Source organism: Delphinapterus leucas, chromosome 18, assembly GCF_059928025.1.
Source record: "Delphinapterus leucas isolate spDelLeu-1000000601 "Yukka" chromosome 18, BTC_Dleu_Yukka2, whole genome shotgun sequence".
Lineage (NCBI taxonomy): Eukaryota > Metazoa > Chordata > Mammalia > Artiodactyla > Monodontidae > Delphinapterus > Delphinapterus leucas.
In genome coordinates, this window is record NC_143146.1 from 12,044,212 (window position 1) to 12,064,849 (window position 20,638).

General features: G+C 40.6%; 1 protein-coding gene across 43 annotated transcripts in view; it reads left to right on the plus strand.

The window, feature by feature from the left end:
* The window catches only part of DOCK9 (dedicator of cytokinesis 9), a 280,624-nt gene that overhangs the window by 179,092 nt on the left and 80,894 nt on the right, over window positions 1–20,638 (plus strand). For all 43 annotated transcript variants that reach the window (XR_016388580.1, XR_016388581.1, XR_016388582.1 and 40 more), the window contains 12 exons: window positions 7,074–7,153; window positions 7,234–7,421; window positions 7,548–7,613; window positions 8,731–8,823; window positions 9,891–10,014; window positions 10,366–10,487; window positions 11,566–11,652; window positions 12,041–12,130; window positions 13,410–13,525; window positions 13,802–13,871; window positions 14,678–14,803; window positions 15,360–15,431. Coding sequence is in view for 9 of the 43 variants with exons in the window: in XM_089899207.1 (XP_089755333.1) it covers window positions 7,074–7,153; window positions 7,234–7,421; window positions 7,548–7,613; window positions 8,731–8,823; window positions 9,891–10,014; window positions 10,366–10,487; window positions 11,566–11,652; window positions 12,041–12,130; window positions 13,410–13,525; window positions 13,802–13,871; window positions 14,678–14,803; window positions 15,360–15,431 (1,234 nt within the window). In the remaining 34 variants the exon portion in view is untranslated. The remainder of the gene's footprint in view (window positions 1–7,073; window positions 7,154–7,233; window positions 7,422–7,547; window positions 7,614–8,730; window positions 8,824–9,890; window positions 10,015–10,365; window positions 10,488–11,565; window positions 11,653–12,040; window positions 12,131–13,409; window positions 13,526–13,801; window positions 13,872–14,677; window positions 14,804–15,359; window positions 15,432–20,638) is intronic.

The following is a 20,638-nucleotide window of genomic DNA, read 5'->3' on the forward strand; positions in this document are numbered from 1 at the left end:
TGTATAAAGAATGTTATTGGTGGTGCTGTGAAGGGTTTGTTGGGTAGAGATGAGCCCAGGGAGGAAAGAGACAATTGAGGAACCTTTGGCAAGAGGTGGGCAAGGACTCAGCAAAGCCATCGCAAGTGGACATAGGAAGAGTAGGAAATAGGACTAGTTCACGTCACGTTAGGCAGGTGCAGTTACTGGGTCTTGGCTTCCTGATTGGGTGTTAGGGTGGAAGGAGAGAGAAATGGGTGGTAGTCTCAGGTAAATAACTCCCAGTTTTCTGACTTGCACGATGGAGTGATTCATGGTACCATTAACTGAATGGGTGATGGGGGCAAGGACAGTAACTCATATAGTACTTAACAGTTCACAGGCATTGTTCTAAGTGCTTTACCTATATTAGTGAGGATATTTGTTTCCTAGAGCTGCTCTAACAATGCACCACATATTGGGTGGCTTAAAAGAACAGAATTCTAGAGGCTAGAAGCCTGAAGCCATGGTGTTGGCAGGGCCACGCACCCTCTGAGATCTCTAGGGGAGGATCTGTCCTTGTGTCTTTCATCATCTGGGAGCCCCAGGCATTCTTGGGCTTTTGGCAGCATAACTTCAATCTCTGCCTCCCGTCTTCACACGACTGTCTTCCTGTGTGTCTCTGTCTATAAATTTCCTTCTTCTTATAGGAACACATCATATTGGATTAGGGCCAACCCTAATGACTTCATCTTAACTTGATTACATCTGTGAAGATCCTGTTTCTAAATAAGGTCACATTCATAGGTACTGGGGGCTAGGACTTCACCATCTTTTCAGGGAACACAATTCAACCCATGGCAATAGGGCAGAGAGAGGCTGAGTGAGGTGTCCAGCACTGTACAGCTGGTGGCAGTCAGGGGGCTGAGGATCTGGGCCCTTAACCACTGGGCTGTTCTGGTGCTCCACTGTAAGAAGTTCACTGCTGAACCCATGACGCGGATTTCCGTTGCTAGGGACGTGGGTTTTACAATTTCTCTGGGAAAATTCTGGGAAGGAGACAGAGCTGAGGGTATTAAAAGATAATGAAATGAGAAGAAGAGCCAAGAGCCAGCCAGTAACTATTCTATACCTTAGGTGCCTTTCAGTCTGATTTTTTTACTTGAAAAAAATGCATTTCAAAGTAACTATATAAGTTTACCTAGAATTCAGAATGGCTGTCTAGCTTTCTTTAACTTCATTTTCACCTTTTTCTTCTCTCTCTTGTGTTTTTTCAGAATTCTAAATAGAGTCATAATTAACATCTTTCAAAAACCTTTACTTATTGGTAATGGGTAGTGTATTGTTATACATACTGTGTTGTCATAGAGTACTGTTAAGTTTTTATTTGATTTTCAGGAAATTTTCAGCCTTGCTTATAGAATAAAAAAAGTTGATTTTTTAAAAAAAACTCTAGTCACCTTTAGTTAAATAGATTACAGTTTTCTCTCACTAGCCTGCCATGCGATTCTCAACAATCATGATGTAGGTCTCTGTGTACTCAGGAAGGTGAGCTCACTGTATTGGTAAGGAGGAGAAAGTGTATCTATGTGACATCATTTTTGTAAAGAAAATATTTCATATATTTCTTTTTTGTATATAAATGAAGAAATGGATAGGCGAACAGCTAGCTAGATGGAAAGATAGAAGGACATAAAAATAGTCATTTGGGTTATACACCAGATGGTAGTCATGGTTATCTCTGAGGGATGGGTTTATGGGTGATTTTTCACTTTCCACTTTGTAGCTTTCTATGATTTTAGATGAACTTTTTTTTTTTTTTTAACTAACATTTACCCATATATTCCAACAAAACAGATAGTGAAGTTTTTTATGTGTGATGGGGGTTGGGAGCCCTGTCTCAGAAGTCACTCCCTAGGCTGGTTAGCTTGAAGCTCCCGCCACAGTGGCTGCTCTTTGGGGGTGGCCCCAGCTGAGGGTCTGGCTTCCTGGGTGGAACCTGGAGGGTGGAACTTCACAGATTCATCAATCAAAACATGATCCGAGCAGAGAGCCTGTGACCAGGCAGCAAAGAGCAAAGCCTCCACTGGTCCCGAGCACAGGGTGGGTTCTCCCTGCACAACAGGCCTTCAGTAGGAAGGGTTTGCTGGGAAGAGTGTGGTCCAGATGGCCAGCGAGAGACTCAGAAACCCGAAAATAGAGACCCAATGCTGTCAGCAGCAGAAAATGCAGTGGCATGAGGAAAGCTGCTGTCCTTTTTCAGTAAGCATCCAAAGAAGTGCCAGTGTTTCTTTTTCACAGTTGAGTTAGGGGAGTGGAGGATCCCTTTTTTCATTTTTTAAAAAACCTTAGTGTTGCTCTTTTTCTTTCCTCTTTGTTTTCTTTTCTTTTTTTTTTAACAAAGAATAATCTCATATCAGTGGCTTGGGCACCAGCTTGGATCCAAAGCTATGGTTTCTGCTCCCATGATTGTCTCAAAATGTCATTTAACAATGGATGAGAAAAATATTCTGAAGCTGCCCTAGTGTCTAGAAAACAGCTGGCAAAGCTCATCAGCCACTTTGCCCCTCTCCCTTGTAGTAATTATCAGAGGAGACATTCCACGATTTAGTAAGAAAATAATTCTGTCAGATAGATAGTATTGCTAACATATGTGCTCCAGGAAGTATCTATCCAAGAAGAGGGATATGGTTTTTTATGTTTGTTTGATTTGCTGATGGCTGTGTCTTGTCTTATTTCTGCGAAGGCAAAGTATAAAAATAGAACATTTTCTTTAAAATGCAGACCTTTTTTTAATGCTACCATATTAAGTAGTTTAGGTAATAATACTATAAGGGTTTCTGCATGAGGCTTACATATTTGTGTTTATTTGTACCTCTCTATTCTGTGTACCCAAGTTTGGCATTATTATTGTTCGCAGCCTAATCCGTAAGTCACTTCCGTGATGGGAGATCTCAGGCAGGTCACTTGGCCTCTGTGCTTGACTGTCCTCTTCTTTTTTTTGCGGTACGCGGGCCTCTCACTGTTGTGGCCTCTCCCACTGCGGAGCACAGGCTCCGGATGCGCAGGCTCAGCGGCCATGGCTCACGGGCCTAGCCGCTCCGCGACATGTGGGATCTTCCCGGACCAGGGCACGAACCCGTGTGCCCGGCATCGGCAGGCAGACTGTCAACCACTGCGCCACCAGGGAAGCCCGCGTCCTCTTCTTTTTAAGGGGGGATAATAATAGCCCTGCCTCCTAGAACTGTGGGGGGAATAAGTGAGAATGCCTGTCACCGTGAGCACTGGTCTCATCCCCTGTTCCTTCTCAATACATCTAGACCTTCCACTTTTCAGTAGACGTTTGTATACACGCTATGGAAGTAGTTGCCATCATATATCTTAAATAGTTGACAGTATCTGCTGGATTTTTGGCTTCTTGAGGACGGGAATCAGATCCTGTTTGTCTTCTGTCCACGGTGCCTAGTGTAGTGCACATTGTAGCACAGCGTAAACACTTGATAGATGCTTATTGAAATTTATCATAGACATAAATTCAGTGGTTTTGTTTAAACAAAAATATCTCAAATTTCTTTCAATCATATATATATATTTACGGGACAGAAGAGCTTTTAGGGAATATTTCCTTTTACAAAATGCGGTTAGAAGAGTAGACTCACACCAACAACACACCCAAGCATGTCTGTATTAGCAATTGATCACTTTAATGGGTCAATATAGGAAGTAGGGAAGGGAGGGCCAAGCTCCAGAAACACAAAGGTAAGGACACCAACCCTCTTGGCATGGGACGACTGCTAGTTTGTGATACCATTGCCCTTTCCTCTGGGGGAGTATGGGCATTGGGAAAAGAAAACCTTTCCTTTTCCCAAGAGAGGGAGTTTGAGCCTCACTCCTAAGTTCACATGTAGACAGAAGCCGTTTCCAAATGCCAGGCTCCGTACATGCATCTCCATTACACATTTATTTAATCAGTGAAGTTTTAAGATGGGTTTTCGTGCTCAAGCATTCTTTTACAAGTTTTACATAGAATGTAGGTACTAATTTTTAGCATTAAAAAAAAATCCAAACTAATTTCAGATATGAGAGAATTCTCTTTGTGCAATACATGTTTGCGCACACAATCCCCCCCCCCGTCACTTTGGAAATGCACATATAAAAGGCAGTAGAATTTTTGATGTGTGTGACGTTTTGATCTCTAATAAGCCAAGTTCAATAAAAATCATAAAGTTTTGAAATAGGTTTAAGATTATGTTTTAAAAAACTGGGTTGGTAGAAACAGCTTCCACAGAGTCCCTGTGCTACCTGATATGGAACTAAGCTCAGATCGGTGCTTGCTTGGAAATGAATGGAAATAATGCCACTACAGAGTAGCAACTAGAAGTAAAAGCTCTCAGTAGAGGGAGGAAACAGAAAAAGAAGTAAGTATAAAGCTCTCAGTAGAGGGAGGAAACAGAATAAGTAGTAAGTATAGTTAGACACAGAAGTAGGTAACACATCGTAGAAAGAGTTCCAGTGAATGAAGATAATTTAATTAAAATTTGTTGCTTAGAGATCCAAATCTCTCAAACTTATATGGGCATGATGTCATAGTGATAATCCAAAAAAAAATCTTGAAGAAGGTATATATTTATCCACAGGTAGAAATAACTAGGAAGGGGTGAAATACAGTACTCTCGAGTACTTATTGTACATTTAAAAGTATCATTTACATTAAACATAATATTTCTGACTCAAGGAAGCAGATACAACTCTGTAGGTGTCTCTAAGATTTTGTCAACACAGAGTTTTATGGTATGTTGCAGAGTTAAGTTGGAGCAAGGCAGTATACGTCAAGAAAATTTATACCTGCATAGAAGCCCCCTGGTCTGAGGGATGATGCCCCAAGAGCTTTGGGTAAAGGTGAGGGAGGCTCTGGTGGAGTATCATTGTGGTAGTTAACAGTGCTTGGGAAGCCATTGACAGCTCCCAGGGAATGATTGTCGAAGGCACAGTCTTCCTGCTAGAAGAAAAGGGTATTGTGTTTGTGAACAAATCACACAGTGGCACAGGGACAAAGTATCGGGGCAGTGCTGGACGGTACCTGGACATCTTTTGGCCAGCAATCTTTTTAACTGAAAGCAGAATGATGAATGTCTGTTGACTTGCCTTCCTGACAGTTATCTCTCTCAGGAGTTCAAGGAATTGTTCATTTAAACTCAGATGTAAACAAAAGACAAGTGGAAATGAGAGGAACCCTGAGAGAAAGTGATTGTGTAAGTTGGAGGTGGTAATGGGCAAAGACGACTATGCTCAATGTAGGCTGTAGTCATATGAAAGCAAGAATTTGGAACTGTTAGGGACCTCCTGGTTCAGATCCACAATACCACAAGATATATTTTAAGTTACATGTGAGATTGCTTAAGACAACAATAATGTCTGAGGAATTTTAAAAACAGGAGTTAGGAACTTTTCAAAACTGGGAACAAAACCAAATGCTGAATCTGTTGGCCACTGAGCTGTGCTGTTTCTTGCCAGTGTTCTCAAAGACATTATTAAACAGGTGGCCGATGAAGAACCAGGAAGCAGTGTTCTGTGTTCTAGGAACAAGTCACGTCACGTAGAACAAGTTATCCTAGCCAAGTTTCTGCTTCTCTGTTTTTAATTGGGTTGCCACGCTGGTCCAGCAGAGGAATGCAAAGTGTATATTCTAAGATGACCAACGGGTCAGAGAAGTGTAGCGCATGTGAGAGAGTGGACAGTTGTTCAATGCTGGAGTGACCAGAAGCCAGGAGGGATGATGAGTGGCTAGTATCAGTCTGGCGATGGGCCTCTAGAGGTTTGAGAAGGAGCTGCTTCTTGCAATATTCTGTGCGTTATCTTCATCAATGACTCTTATGAGAATGTAAAGTGCTGATGAATGTCTTCATGACATAAAGCTGTTAGGCATATCTAATACATTAGATGTTAGAATCTGGATTTAGGAGGGTTTTGATCAACTGGAACGACTCGATCATAAAAAGATAAAATTTCACCGAGACAAAAATCAAATCCTGTTCTGACTTCTAAAAACATAATTGTATAAATACAGGATGGAAACATATAGCACGATAGTGAAGCATATGAAAAAAAAATTAGGGAGTTTAGGTGCTTGTAAATTTAATGTGCGTCACTAGGGTGGCGTGACTGTTTAAAAGTAATAGAATTTTGGCTGCATCAGTAGAAGGGTATATTGTTCAAAACCAGACAGCTGCTCTACCCCACCTGGGCAGACCACACTGGGCCTTATCTATGCAGTTCTGGGAGCCATGATGTAAATGGGGATGTTCTTATGTGAGAGAAATGACATTGGAGGGAGATGCAAAAGGGCTGAGAATCCAGGACTTCAGGAAGGTGTGATAGCTGTTATAGATGGTTAAAAGTGTTACACAGAGAAACATAACTAGGCTCCTTGATGAGTGGAAGCTTCAGAGAAGTGAATTTTACCATGTTGTGATGAAGAGCAGTCTGGGTATCGAAACGGCTATGTTGAAGATTTCCATTTCACTAGGAAGGGCTGAGGCAGGTCAGGAACGTCACAGAGGACATTCCTTTATTGGATGGAGTCAGACCAAATACAAAAACCAGGCATTTCACTGAGTACCTTCTTTGTATCTGGCATTTCACTAGACATTGGAGCCTAAGATGGCTTCTGAATTTTCATGAATCTACATGAGCCAAGAATGTATGCTGAGGATGGAATGGTTCAGGAAAACTTCTGCTATAACATTTTGCTAATATTCTTATCTGGACTTGTGGTGTCCAGCACAGTAGCCACTAGCCATGTGTGACTATCGAGCACTTGAAATGCAGCAGGTCCTACTGAGATGAGCTGCAAGTGTAAAATACACACCTGGTTTCGAAGAATTAGAACGCACTTTTTATACTCATTACATATTGAGATAATATTTTTTAAATGTTGGGTTAAATAAAATATTTTTAAAACTAATTTTTACCTGTTTCCTTTTACTTTTTTAAAATGTAGCTATTAGAAAGTTTAAAATTACTTTTATGGCTTGCATTATATTTCTCTAGGAAGTGCTGCTCTAGAATTCAGAGCTAACCTAACCTGTTTGATTTTTCTCTTCTTTCGTTTGTAGACCTGAGAAGATGGCTAAACTCCCCGTGATTTTGGGCAATCTAGACATTACAATTGATAGTGTTTCCTCAGACTTTCCTAGTAAGTGTAAGTTCTATGTAATAAACAGACAAGTTTTTGTTTGGTTTTTACTTCAATTTGTTTGTTTTTAATTTTTTTAGATTATGTCAATTCATCATACATTCCTACGAAGCAATTTGAAACCTGTACTAAAATGCCAATCACGTTTGAGGTAGAGGAATTTGTGCCCTGCATACCAAAACACACTCAGCCATACACCATCTACAACCACCACCTTTATGTTTATCCTAAGTCCTTGAAATATGACAGTCAAAAGTCTTTTGCCAAGGTGAGTGCAAAGATTGAGGTTTTATTTTTGATACCCAGCTCTCTTAGGTTTTGGCTTCTCGTGTTCTTTTATAGATATTTACATACTTTGGCTTTTTATTTTTTTATTATTTAACTATCGCTGCAGGCCAGAAATATTGCTATTTGCATTGAATTCAAAGATTCAGATGAGGAAGACTCTCAGCCTCTGAAGGTTTGTATTTTATGTGCTTGTAATTTTCCATTTAAAAAATGCAGTTGCATGATATTGTACAACTAAAGGGATTTAGCACATTTTAATTGACACAAACACAAAATATGTGACATCACAGAATATAACCACATATGCTGAACCTTACAGAATTTGGAATAATTGAGTTCTTGCTCTTAATTGATAATGTCTGTTTTGTTATACTCTTTAGGGAGGGGGTTTTCTTATACGTGTTCAATTCAGTAAACATATCATGCACCTAACTTGAAAATGTTTATTCTAGTATGTAATAATAATAGTAGATTATTGGTGATGTTTATTGAGTGCTTGTTATATTCCAGGCTCTGCTCGTAGAGCCCTATAGGTAATTAGACTCCTTTAATGCTCATAACAGTCTTTTGAGTTAGGAACTATTATTATCTGAATTTTTTTTAGATGAGGGAACTAATGCACAGAATTTAAGTGAATTGCTCAGGGCCATACATTAGTGGAACCGGTGTTCAAACCCAGGCATTCTGGCTCCAGAGCCCAAATTCTTTACTGTAACTGTGTGGAAATGACTTTCCAAAAAGGGAAGGAGATAAAGATGCAAAGAATATAATATAGTTTTTGCCCTCAAGAAATTCACAGTTTAGTGGGAAAGGCGGTCATGGAGGAAAAGCTCCTGGCACACAGAAGGTACAGAAATGGTTTTTTGGATAAAACTGAGTAATTAGTATAAAAAATTGCCGAGGGGACACAGGAAGGAATGAATCATTTCTTGAAGGATGCATGAGAGTTTGCTTGCTGTACATGGGAGGGAAGGTCGTTCAGACTGAGGGTTTGTGTCAGCAAAGGCATGGAGGTGAAAGTGAGCAGTGAGCAGGCATTGTCCAGGGCATGGAGGGGTGGGGGAGGGGTGGGGGAGGGAGTGGAGGGGAGGGCTGGGAGATAAGCCGGGGCGGGTAGGATCTAGGAGTAAGAGGGCTTGTGGGTCTGGAGTCTTGTAAGCAGGAGAAATCCATCAAAGGTGGCTTAGTTTATGCTGTAGGAATGCTGCTTTCTTTACAACACATCTGTGTTTAATTTCTTACTCTATTAATTGAAGACTGGTGTCTCCCTTTGCTAATTCTTACTTTAGTGCATTTATGGCAGACCTGGTGGGCCAGTATTCACAAGAAGCGCCTTTGCTGCAGTTCTACACCATCACCAAAACCCAGAATTTTATGATGAGGTAAGTGAGGTTTTCAAGAGAAAACCCAGTTTAACCAGTTTTAAGGAAAACTCCACTTTCTTTGCCTAGTAAACCAGAATTCAAGAGAAGCTGCATACTGAAATTACAGTAATAGAACTAAATGTTGAAATATTTATTTGACATAATTTTTCTAATTATAAAAGTAACATTTATTATATAAAAAGACATTTATTATATAAAAAGAAGTAACATTTATTATATAAAAAGAACTTGGAAAATGCAGATAATATAGAAAAGAAAAACTCAAACTTCCTCCCGTATCCCTACCACCATTAATATTTCCGTTCAAATGCATACTTAAGTATAGTTAAATACTTGTTGGACCTGAGAATCTTCCTTTCTTATTTTTGGGTTTCCTTATGTAGAATTACAATGCAGTTCATTAAAACTACTATGTGAATCCTACTTTTAAATGTTTAAACCTGGTTTTTCATTATGCCTTGGTTGTGTTAAGTTAACGAAGTGGTTTCTGTCATGAGTTTTCCAGTTCTTTCTAGAGTTGAAATACCAACTCTCCTGTTTTTTGGTCAGTGAATGTTTTTAGTCCATTCAGGCTGCTGTAACAAAATACCACCAACTGGGTGGCTTGTAAACAGCAGATATTAATTGCTCACGGTTCTGGAGGCTGGAAGTCTAGGATCAGGGTGCCAGTATGGTTGGGTGAGGGCCACCTCCCAGGTCACAGACTTCTCAGTTGTGTCCTCCCATGGCAGGAAGGGCCTGGGAGCTGTATAGGATCTCTTACAGGAGCACTAATGCCATTTATGAGGGCTCCATCCTCATGCCCTAATCACCCCAAAGGGCCCACCTACTAATACCATCACCTTTGGAGCTAGGATTTCAACATAAGCATTTGTGGGGGACACAAACATTTAGACCAGTACAGTGTATTAAGGATCCATGTCTTCCTTAGCACAACTTTACAGCCTCAGCTCTCTTTAACTGCAAACGTTAAATCAGTTTGGAGAGCAAATACACGTTTGTACCTGGGTGACACGTTATTGTTTTAGAATATAAAAAAGATTGTTATTTTGTCTTCCTTGCAGATTAAAATAGAATTGCCCACCCAGCTACATGAAAAGCACCACTTGCTGTTCACATTCTTCCATGTCAGCTGTGATAATTCAAGCAAAGGAAGCACAAAGAAGAAGGATGTTGTTGAAACACAAGGTTTGAATTTCATCATTCCTTTGATTGTTCACAACTTACACATCAGGTTCTTAAATTTTGTCTTGATTCTGAATTTGCATCCTTTTGTGAAGGTGTTTTTAGATGACGTTTGTAAGGGTAGCATGCCTGGCTCACATACGTCCATTTTATAGGAGATAATTTTAGAATTCTAATCCCAAAGAGGCCAGCGTACATTATAGACGCTGTTCTGCAGAGACTATATTCAGGGTCTTTTCAGTTTCTTACTGATTGGTATTAACAGTTCTTAAAGATCAGGCAATTTAGTAACATGGCTGTCTTCATACATTTTCCTACACTTACGGTGATTTTTTTTGTTCTTCATTTCAACAGTTGGATATTCCTGGCTTCCTCTCCTGAAAGATGGAAGGGTGGTGACTAGCGAGCAGCACATCCCTGTCTCAGCCAATCTCCCATCCGGCTACCTTGGCTACCAGGAGCTTGGGATGGGCAGGGTACAGTACTTTAAGATTGGTTGATCGCAGTTCCTTCAGAAAGCATTAAAGATCAGCTAAAACAACAGTAACACACAAAAGCATGCAGTATTTTCGCCAGTCCCTCATTTTGGTTTTAGTTATTCATTTTCAAGTAAACTTAGGCCACTTGAAGGCAGTGCTGTTAACAGGTATCACAATCTGGAATTACAGTTTGGGCATTTTATAAGCCCTGAACTAGCAGTACTTCAGCAGGGAAATGGAAACTTGGAGGTACTGTATGAGATGGAAGTTTGTCTCTGAAAACTAGCTGTGCTCAAATAAAGATAGGTTCTTAGAGTCATGCAAATGGTTAGGAATTGTCTTCCAACTTATTGTAAGTCCAGTAAGCAAATCTCTCACCCACATGGTAGTCCACTCTGATACATTTCTGATTCATTAGAGCTTGAATTTTCTCAGATTCCTCCAATTGGTTTGCTGGTTTTATATTCTTTTTAGCCATCTTAAATGTTATAGACTTCAGTTTTATAACATGCTTAGTTAAGATCTGTTCTGTTTCATTGTGAATGGCTTTTAATATCTCTCTGCATTTAAATAGTGCCAGATTTGGGCCCATGTTATGAACAAATAGTTAAAATATTCCAAAATAAGGGTAAATCATATAACATTCAGTTATTATTCCTAGTCTGAACACGAGAAAAACAGAGGTTTCAGAAATAAAACTAAACACAAACAGATGATGGACCCTTTGCCTGTGCCAGGAATACTTACTATCCTATTTACTTTATCTGGTACCTTATGCCATGACTTTCGGAACCCTGAACTCAAGTTTGGTTAAGTCATTGGTAGTATTGGGAGTCTTTCCCTCTCAAATGGACAGTAATTCATACAGCTGCAAGTACACAGAAAAGGTAGCTTAGAATATCAGGAAGTAGGCAGAAACTAGTACTGGTTACATTCCTGCTGTGAGCCAGGCCTAAATATCAAGTTACTGAGGCTGTGTGGCCTTCAGCACCTCATCAGTATCTTCACTGAAGATGATGTTTGAAGCTAATGTCACTAATCTGTTGGGATGTTTCTTCCCTCCATATTTTTTCAGCATTATGGTCCAGAAATTAAATGGGTAGATGGAAGCAAGCCACTGCTGAAAGTTTCAACTCATCTGGTTTCCACAGTGTATACTCAGGTAAGCGCTGTTCCATTAAAATTAGCAGTGATTGCTTTGTGAATGGCTTTGCGTGATTTTTTGGCAAAATAAAATCCTAATTGATATATTACACAGATATATTTTCACTCTATAAGTCCTTTTTTGAAGAAGGAAAGTGCATATAAGGTGCTCTCATGTAATGATATAAATGAATAGTACAAGTAACATTTCTCAACAGTTTTCCTCTTTTGTTGGAGGATCTTTGAAATCTTTTTTTAAATTTATTTTTATCTCTTTGATGCTTTCATTTTTATATGATATTTTGTAGTCTAAATAAAACATACATGCTGCAAGAAGCAAATACTTCTGTTTCCACAGCAGATATGCTAATAAGCTTTCATTTTCTTGTCTTCTTTTATCTCCCCAGGATCAGCACTTCCATAATTTTTTCCAGTACTGTCAGAAAACCGAATCCGGAGCCCAAGCCTTAGGGAGCGAACTTGTAAAATACCTGAAGGTATCACATAGCTTTCTTAGTAACCCCTTTTTAATGAGTGTACAGTAGGTTGGGTTTTTTTATTTGGTGGTGAGTAAGGCTGCTCTTAGCTAGATGCGCTCACACTGATGGCATCTATATGGTTTTAGATAGTGGGAAGAAGTGGACTCGGAAATAATACCACTGTGATCTTCATTCCAGCCCCACATATCCTTTTCTCAGGCTGGACCTAAAACACATTATTCCGCGTACAAAACCACCCACTTAGAGTCCCTCCCTGTGAGTGCTCACTGGGTGCAGAGCACAGTCACAGGCACATAAAAAGCAGTGACTTTAGTCCCACTGTTAAGTAACTTCTTATTCATTGTAGGGGACAACATAAACTTGGTGAATGCATGCTAGGTGGGCAAAAAACCCAGAAATGATGCACATAACCAACTCCAGCTTTGGGCAGGTTGGGGGGGCTCCTGGAGTCATGGAACAGGGAGAGCAGGAGGGTTGGTCTAGGGGAGTTTCACCCAGAACGTGATTCTAGGGGAGCATTTCGAAAAAGGGCAATCTAAGCATGGGGACAAAATAGAAGAAATGTGAGAAGTGGAATTCGTTTGATTTAAGCAAGGAAAATGGAATGGGGATTCTGAAATCACTGCTCCAGGTCCCCTTTCAGCTATATCATAAGAGCCATGTGACTTGAATAAGAGCCTTTTATTCATTCTCTATTGCTGCTGTAACAAATTACAACAAAATGGTGGCTTAAAACAACACAAATTTGTTTTCTTACACTTCCTGTAGGTCAGAGATCTGACACGGGTCTCACTGGGCTAAAACCAGGGTGTTATTAACAGGGCTGAGTTCCTTTCTGGAACTCTAGGGGTGAATCTATTTCCTGTCCTTTTCTAGCTCCTAAAGGCTGCACTCATTCCTTGGCTTGTGGCCCCTTCCTCCATCTCAAAGCCAACAGTGTTGCATCTCTGAGCATTCTTCCCCCCACTCTCCTGCCTCCCTCTTCCGCTTTTAAGGATGCTTGTGATTACTTCAGGCCCACCTGGATAATCCAGCAGAGTCCCCTGTCTCAAGGCCAGCTAATCTGATTAGCAGCCTTAATTCCCCTTTGCCATGTAACACATTCACAGGTTCTGGGGTTTAGGACGTGGACATCTTTGCCCATTAGTCTGCCTGCCACTGTCTCCATTTGTTTAAGATGGATTTCTTCCATCCTTATTTGGAACTAAGTGGAAACTTCTTGGGGTTGGTTTACTTTTAAAAAGGTAACACGAACTTTGCCATTCCACGTCTGTAGAGCCTGCACGCGATGGAAGGTCACGTGATGATCGCCTTCTTGCCCACCATCCTAAACCAGCTATTCCGTGTCCTCACCCGAGCAACCCAGGAGGAAGTCGCCGTCAACGTGACACGGTGAGAGAGGCAGAGAGCGGTGGATACTCTTCTTCCCTTTCGGTCTGTCCGCATCTGGAGCACAGTCATACGTATCTGGGATGCGAGTATATGTTGGACATTATAGTTAAGAAATTTCTTTTGATCCCATATGCGGGGACCCCATCTGATTCCTTGTTTCCTCGTTTCCTGTGGTGCCAATAGCACCGTCATTGTTCTACTACTACTGTGATAATAATGAAATGTTTCCATTTTCACATTATTGTTCATTGCTTTATTCATTCCTGTGATGTGTAGGGTCATTATTCATGTGGTTGCCCAGTGCCATGAGGAAGGATTGGAGAGCCACTTGAGGTCATATGTTAAGGTATGTAAATGAAACTGCCCCGGTCATTTAAATCTGTGGCTCTCCAATTTTCCTTCTGAGGACTTACTTTTTTTAATCTAGTCATTTGGGGATGTATTTGGGATGAAACTTAACACCTCTGCTTTATCTTCTATGCCTATAGCTGGTGCTTACACCTGAACGCGGGGAAGTCCAGAGAGGGGCAGCCATTCCTTTATTTACTTAATTTCATTCTTTCAGCTACATTTCATCCTTTTATGGGTTTTGCAAATAATGTGACCCAAATGACATAGAAATTGAAAGATGGGAAGGTTAGCTGTGGCCACCATCAAATTAGAAGACTATGAAGGAAAGTAAGAGGCGCCGTTAGGATAAACATCAGCAAGTTTGTCATTTACATACAATATTCCGTGAACATGGTGGCCTTTACTGTTCTCAGAAGTTACATGTATTCTATTTAACCTTTGACACCTCTGTGAATTATAGTTATGTATTAGTTTAAAAAGTAAAATTGGGGTGCTTTAGGGAATCAGTTCCTGAGTGTCATGCGACACATTGCTTAAAGTCCTTGGGAGGTGGAGTTCTGGGCTGGAGGACCCACCAGCTGAGTCAGGTGATTCACATGTTTTGATGGGCTCCCTGAAGACACCCTGGGCTCCCTCTTCCTGTCACATGACAACCACCCTTCCCAACTTCCGTTTCCACACCTCCTCTCCCACCCATGCAGTTGTATCTCAGTCCCAGATCTCCATCCTTTGGAGCCTCTCCAGCTTTCAGCCCAACTTGGAGAACCGGTGCATTAAAATATCTTTCCCTTTTCTTCAAAGTATGCTTATAAGGCTGAGCCGTATATTGCTTCCGAATACAAGACGGTGCATGAAGAGCTGACCAAATCCATGACCACAATTCTCAAGCCTTCTGCCGATTTCCTCACCAGCAACAAACTACTTAAGGTATGTCAGGAGGGCCAGTGTGGCTCTGTGGTATTGAAACAAGAAAATTCAGACTTCATGGCCTGATCGATTTCACCCTCTTTGTGTGCTTTTGGAGACAATCACCACCTCCTAAAAGGGGGTAACAGAGTTAGTTCTTCAGTACCAACTTCACTGCTTGTACTTGTGCTCCTAACAGAGCCGCAAGGTATTACTGCGTTCAAAGTTTCACAGTCATTATATTCAAACCGTTGGAGGACACTGAGTTAGAGACTATAAAGGCAAGTGTCCACGGGTGGGACCCAACCGAGAGGAAAGGCCAGTGCAAATGAGTTGGCACCTCTGGTTGGCTGTGCCGTGCTGAGTGTCTGCTGAGTGTACAGCATTGTTTACTGTTGGACGCATGGAAGCGGGTGCATCTGCCTTGCACCTCTGCTCTGACAGCCATTCGCCAAGAGGCTCAGCTATGTTTTCAGGTCACACTTGTTTCACATCAGTGACATTGTCAGCCTAAGGGAGTAAATGTCTCACCTTCTGATTTGTTGTTTTCCTTACTGGATTCTTTTGTTTCTTTCAGTATTCATGGTTTTTCTTTGAAGTTTTGATCAAATCCATGGCTCAGCATTTGATAGAGAACTCCAAAGTTAAGGTATGTCACTTCCTCTCAGGGCTTACCTGGCAGTTCTTACGGGAAATTCTCTTTCATTGTGTTTGTAGCTAACACTTATTATTGCTTTCTATGTTCTGGTCACAGTACTGTTCTAGGGGCTTTCCAAGTAGTAAGTCATTTTGGCTATATAACAACCCTATGGGGGAAGTACTAGTCTTATAGTTTTATAGATGAAGAAGGTGAGACCAGAGTGCTTGAGTTAACTACCCAGGATCACCCTGCAATGAATTGAGGGAGCCAGGCTTTGGGCCAGTCTGGCTCCAGAGCCCACACTCGTGGAGCTCTGTGTTATTAAATCCAGAGAAAAATAAGTCTTTTCCTTTGACTAGCTTAGAAATCTTCACATCTGTTGAAAAGGGAGTAGCAGTTTAAGCGTTCCTTTCAAATGTAACTACCCAGTGTTTGTTAAGTGTCTTGAACATTGTAGAGATTTCTCAGCAACTTAGATGGGAAAGTCTGGTATGATGACACATCCTCTATGGCCAATTAGTGGACTCTGAGACAACTCCGTCTCCCCTGACGCATCCTCCCCATGGTGCCCAGGTGTGTGTGACCCTCTGGGTCCCCGTGCTGTCCCCTGGTTCCCACTGGTCTCTGCCATGAGATGAACAGACTCTGGCCTGATGCCCCCGCTGGCTGGCTGAGGCTCAGTGTAGATAAATATTTATGGAATTCCAACGCAGTAAACCCAGGTGGCTGTGCGCAGAATTGCTTCTGAGACTCTCGGAGTCCCGGAGTTGCTGTATGACTGGATTCTTACTGTGTCATAGCTGTACAGAAGCGGGGTGTTGGTGACTATGGCCGGGAGCAGCAGGTGCTCATGCAGGGAGCAGGGGTCCTGGGGCCCAGCAGCCTCCTCAATGCACGTGGGAAGGAGGGCGGAGCCCCAGGGAGGGAGGCTCAAGATCTAGGTCCCCTGGACAAGGGATCTGGATGGAGAGGAAGCCTGGGGAAAGGCTGGTGGATTTTGTCAGGTGGAAGGCTGGTGGTTCAGAACCTAAAGCTGTGCTTTTCTTCTAGTAGAGCTGGAGCCTGCTCAGGAGGTTTCCTTTCTTTTCTTTTTTCTTTTAAATCCAATTTTAGTGCACAGGGAGATGCCAGATGGAGGTGGGCCCTGCCTTCCACAGAGTAGCGCACCATCTAAATCTTGCCAGCACAGCCTGCCAAGGGAAAAATCTAGCAGATTGTCTACTTGGCAGTATGCAGCTAAACAGGCATGCACATACACACATCATGTTATTTTGCCTTTCTGTTAAAAATGCCCTGTACAGGACAGGCTCTAGGCCTGTCGTCGTCTGCTGGGGCTGCCATCACAAGTACTATACACCGGGGGACTTAAACAACAGAAGTTTATTTCCTTGTGATTCTGGAGGCTAGATGTCTTGAGATCAAGGTGTCTGTAGGGTTGGTTTCTCAGGAGGCCTCTCTCCTTGGCTTGTGGGTGGCCTTCTTCTCCCTGTGTCCTCGCATGGTCTTCCCTCTGTGTGTGTCTGTGTCCTAATCTCTTCTTAATCCTGCTGGATTAAGGCTCATCTTGATGACCTAATTTTAACTTAATTTCCTCTTTGAAGACCCTATCTCCAAATGCACTTACATTCTGAGGTAGGGTTAGGACTTCAATATATGAATTTGGGGGGTAGGTTGGGAACAGGGACACAATTCAGTTCATAACTGAACTACTGGATTTTTCATCATTTTTGTCTTTAAATAAATGGGATCACTTCAGAGAGATTAGTAAACCTGATTATATTTTTAAAAAGAACTGATGTGTTTAGGAAGCATTCATTGAGCCCTTATTATATGACAGGCTCAGAGGTTACACGGTTAAATGTAGTATGATGTGTGCCCTCATGGAGTTCACGTGGGAAAGCGTGCAGTTAGACCACGGGAGCCATGCTCAAGGAGGTAAGGAACACTTCTGAAACATTCCTGAGAAGTATATTTATTTATTTGTTTATTTTTATTTTTTTATACAGCAGGTTCTTTAGTTATCTATTTTATACATATTAGTGTATACATGTCAATCCCAATCTCCCAGTTCATCCCAACACCACCACCTGCCCCCCAATGTTGCCCCCTTGGTGTCCATGTTTGTTCTCTACATCTGTGTCTCTATTTCTGCCTTGAAAACTGGTTCATCTGTACCATTTTTCTAGATTCCACATATATGTGTTAATATACGATATTTGTTTTTCTCTTTCTAACTTAATTAACTCTGTATGACAGTATCTAGGTCCCTCCACGTCTCTATAAATGACCCAGTTTCGTTCCTTTTTATACCTGACTAATATTCCATTGTATATATATACCACATCTTCTGTATCCATTCCTTTGTCGATAGGCACTTAGGTTGCTTCCATGACCCGGCTATTGTAAATAGTGCTTCAGTGAACATTGGGGTGCATGTGTCTTTTTGAATTATGGTTTTCTCAGGGTATATGCCCAGTAGTGGGATTGCTGGGTCATATGGTAATTCTATTTTTAGTTTTTTAAGGAACCTCCATACTGTTCTCCATAGTGGCTGTATCAATTTACATTTCCACCAACAGTGCAAGAGGGTTCCCTTTTCTCCACGCCCTCTCCACCATTTGTTCTTTGCAGATTTTCTGATGATGCCCATTCTAACTGGTGTGAGGTGATACCTCATTGTAGTTTTGATTTGCATTTCTCTAATAATTAGCGATGTTGAGCAGCTTTTCATGTGCTTCTTGGGCATCTGTATGTCTTCTTTGGAGAAATGTCTACTTAGGTCTTCTGCCCATTTTTGCATTGGGTTGTTTGTTTTTTTAATATTGAGCTGCATGAGCTGTTTATATATTTTGGAAATTAATCCTTTGTCTATTGATTCAGTTGCAAATATTTTCTCCCATTCTGAGAGTTGTCTTTTCATCTTATTTATAGTTTCCTTTGCTTTGCAAAAGCTTTTAAGTTTCATTAGGTCCCATTTGTTTGTTTTTCTTTTTGTTTTCATTACTCTAGGAGGTGGGTCAGAAAAGATCTTGCTGTGATTTATGTCAAAGAGTGTTCTTCCTGTGTTTTCCTCTAAGAGTTTTATAGTGTCAGGTCTTACATTTAGGTCTTTAATCCATTTTCAGTTTATTTTTGTGTATGGTGTTAGGGGGTGTTCTAATTTCATTCTTTTACATGTAGCTCTCCAGTTTTCCCAGCACCACTTATTGAAGAGACTGTCTTTTCTCCATTGTATATCCTTGCCTCCTTTGTCATAGATTAGTTGACCATAGGGGCATGGGTTTATCTCTGGGCTTTCTATCCTGTTCCTTTGATCTATATTTCTGTTTTTGTGCCAGTACCATATTGTCTTGATTACTGTAGCTTTGTAGTGTAGTCTGAAGTCAGAGAGTCTGATTCCTCCAACTCTGTTTTTCCCTCAAGATTGCTTTGGCTATTTGGGGTCTTTTGTGTCTCCGTACAACTTTTAAGATTTTTTGTTCTGGTTCTGTAAAAAAAATGCCATTGGTAATTTGATAGGGATTGCATTGAATCTGTATATTGCTTTGGGCAATATTGATTCTTCCAATCCAAGAGCATGGTATATCTCTCCATCTGTTTGTGACATCTTTGATTTCTTTCATCAGTGTCTTTTAGTTTTCTGAGCACAGGTCTTTTACCTCCTTAGGTAGGTTTATTCCTAGGTATTTTATTCTTTTTGTTGCAATGGTGAATGGGATTGTTTTCTTAATTTCCCTTTCTGAACTTTGTTTATTAGTGTATAGGAATGCAAGAGATTTCTGTACATTAATTTGGTATCCTGCAACTTTACCAATTCATTGATTAGCTCTAATAGTTTTCTGGTGGCATCTTTAGGATTCTCTGTGTATAGTATCATGTCATCTGCAAACAGTGACAGTTTTACTTCTTCTTTTCCAATTTGAATTCCTTTTATTTCTTTTTCTTCTCTGATTGCCGTGGCTAGGACTTCCAAAACTATGTTGAATAATAGTGGCAAGAGTTACCATCCTTGTCTTATTGCTGATCTTAGAGGAAATGCATTCGGTTTTTCCCCATTGAGAGTGATGTTGGCTGTGGGTTTGTTGTATATGGCCTTTTAGGTAGGTTCTCTCCATGCCCACTTTCTGGAGAATTTTTATCATAAATGGGTGTTGAATTTTGTCAAAAGCTTTTTCTGCATCTGTTGAGATGATCATATGGTTTTTATTCTTCACTTTGTTAATATGGTGTATCACACTGATTGATTTGCATATATTGAAGAATCCTTGCATCGCTGGGATAAATCCCACTTGATCATGGTGTATGATCCTTTTAATGTGTTGTTGTATTCTGTTTGCTAGTATTTTGTTGAGGATTTTTGCATCTATATTCATCGGTGATATTGGTTTGTAATTTTCTTTATTTGTAGTATCTCTGTCTGGTTTGGGTATTAGGGTGATGGTGGCCTTGTAGAATGAGTTTGGGAGTGTTCCTTCCTCTACAATTTTTTGGAAGAGTTTGAAAAGGATAGGTGTTAGCTCCTCTCTAAATGTTTGATAGAATTCAACTGTGAAGCCATCTGGTCCTAGACTCTTGTTTGTTTGAAGATTTTTAATCACAGTTTCAATTTCATTACTTGTGATTGGTCTTTCATATTTTCTATTTCTTCCTGGTTCAGTCTTGGAAGGTTATACCTTTTTAAGAATTTGTCCATTTCTTCCAGGTTGTCCATTTTATTGGCATATAGTTGCTTGTAGTAATCTCTCATGATCCTTTGTATTTCTGCAGTGTCAGTTGTTACTTCTCCTTTTTCATTTCTAATTCTGTTGATTTGAATCTTATCCCTTTTTTTCTTGATGAGTCTGGCTAATGGTTTGTCAATTTTATTTATCTTCTCAAAGAACCAGCTTTTAGTTTTATTGATCTCTGCTATCACTTCCTTCATTTCTTGCTCATTTATTTCTGCTTTGGTCTTTATGGTTTCTTTGCTTCTACTTTGGGTTTTGTTTGTTCTTCTTTCTCTAGTTCCCTTAGGTGTAAGTTTAGATTGTTTATTTGAGATTTTTCTTGTTTCTTGAGGCAGGATTGTATTGCTATGAACTTCCCTCTTACAGCTGCTTTTGCTACATCCCATAGGTTTTGGATCATCATGTTTTCATTGTCATTTGTCTCTAGGTATTTTTTGATTTCCGCTTTGATTTCTTCAGTGATCTCTTGATTATTTAGTAACCTATTGT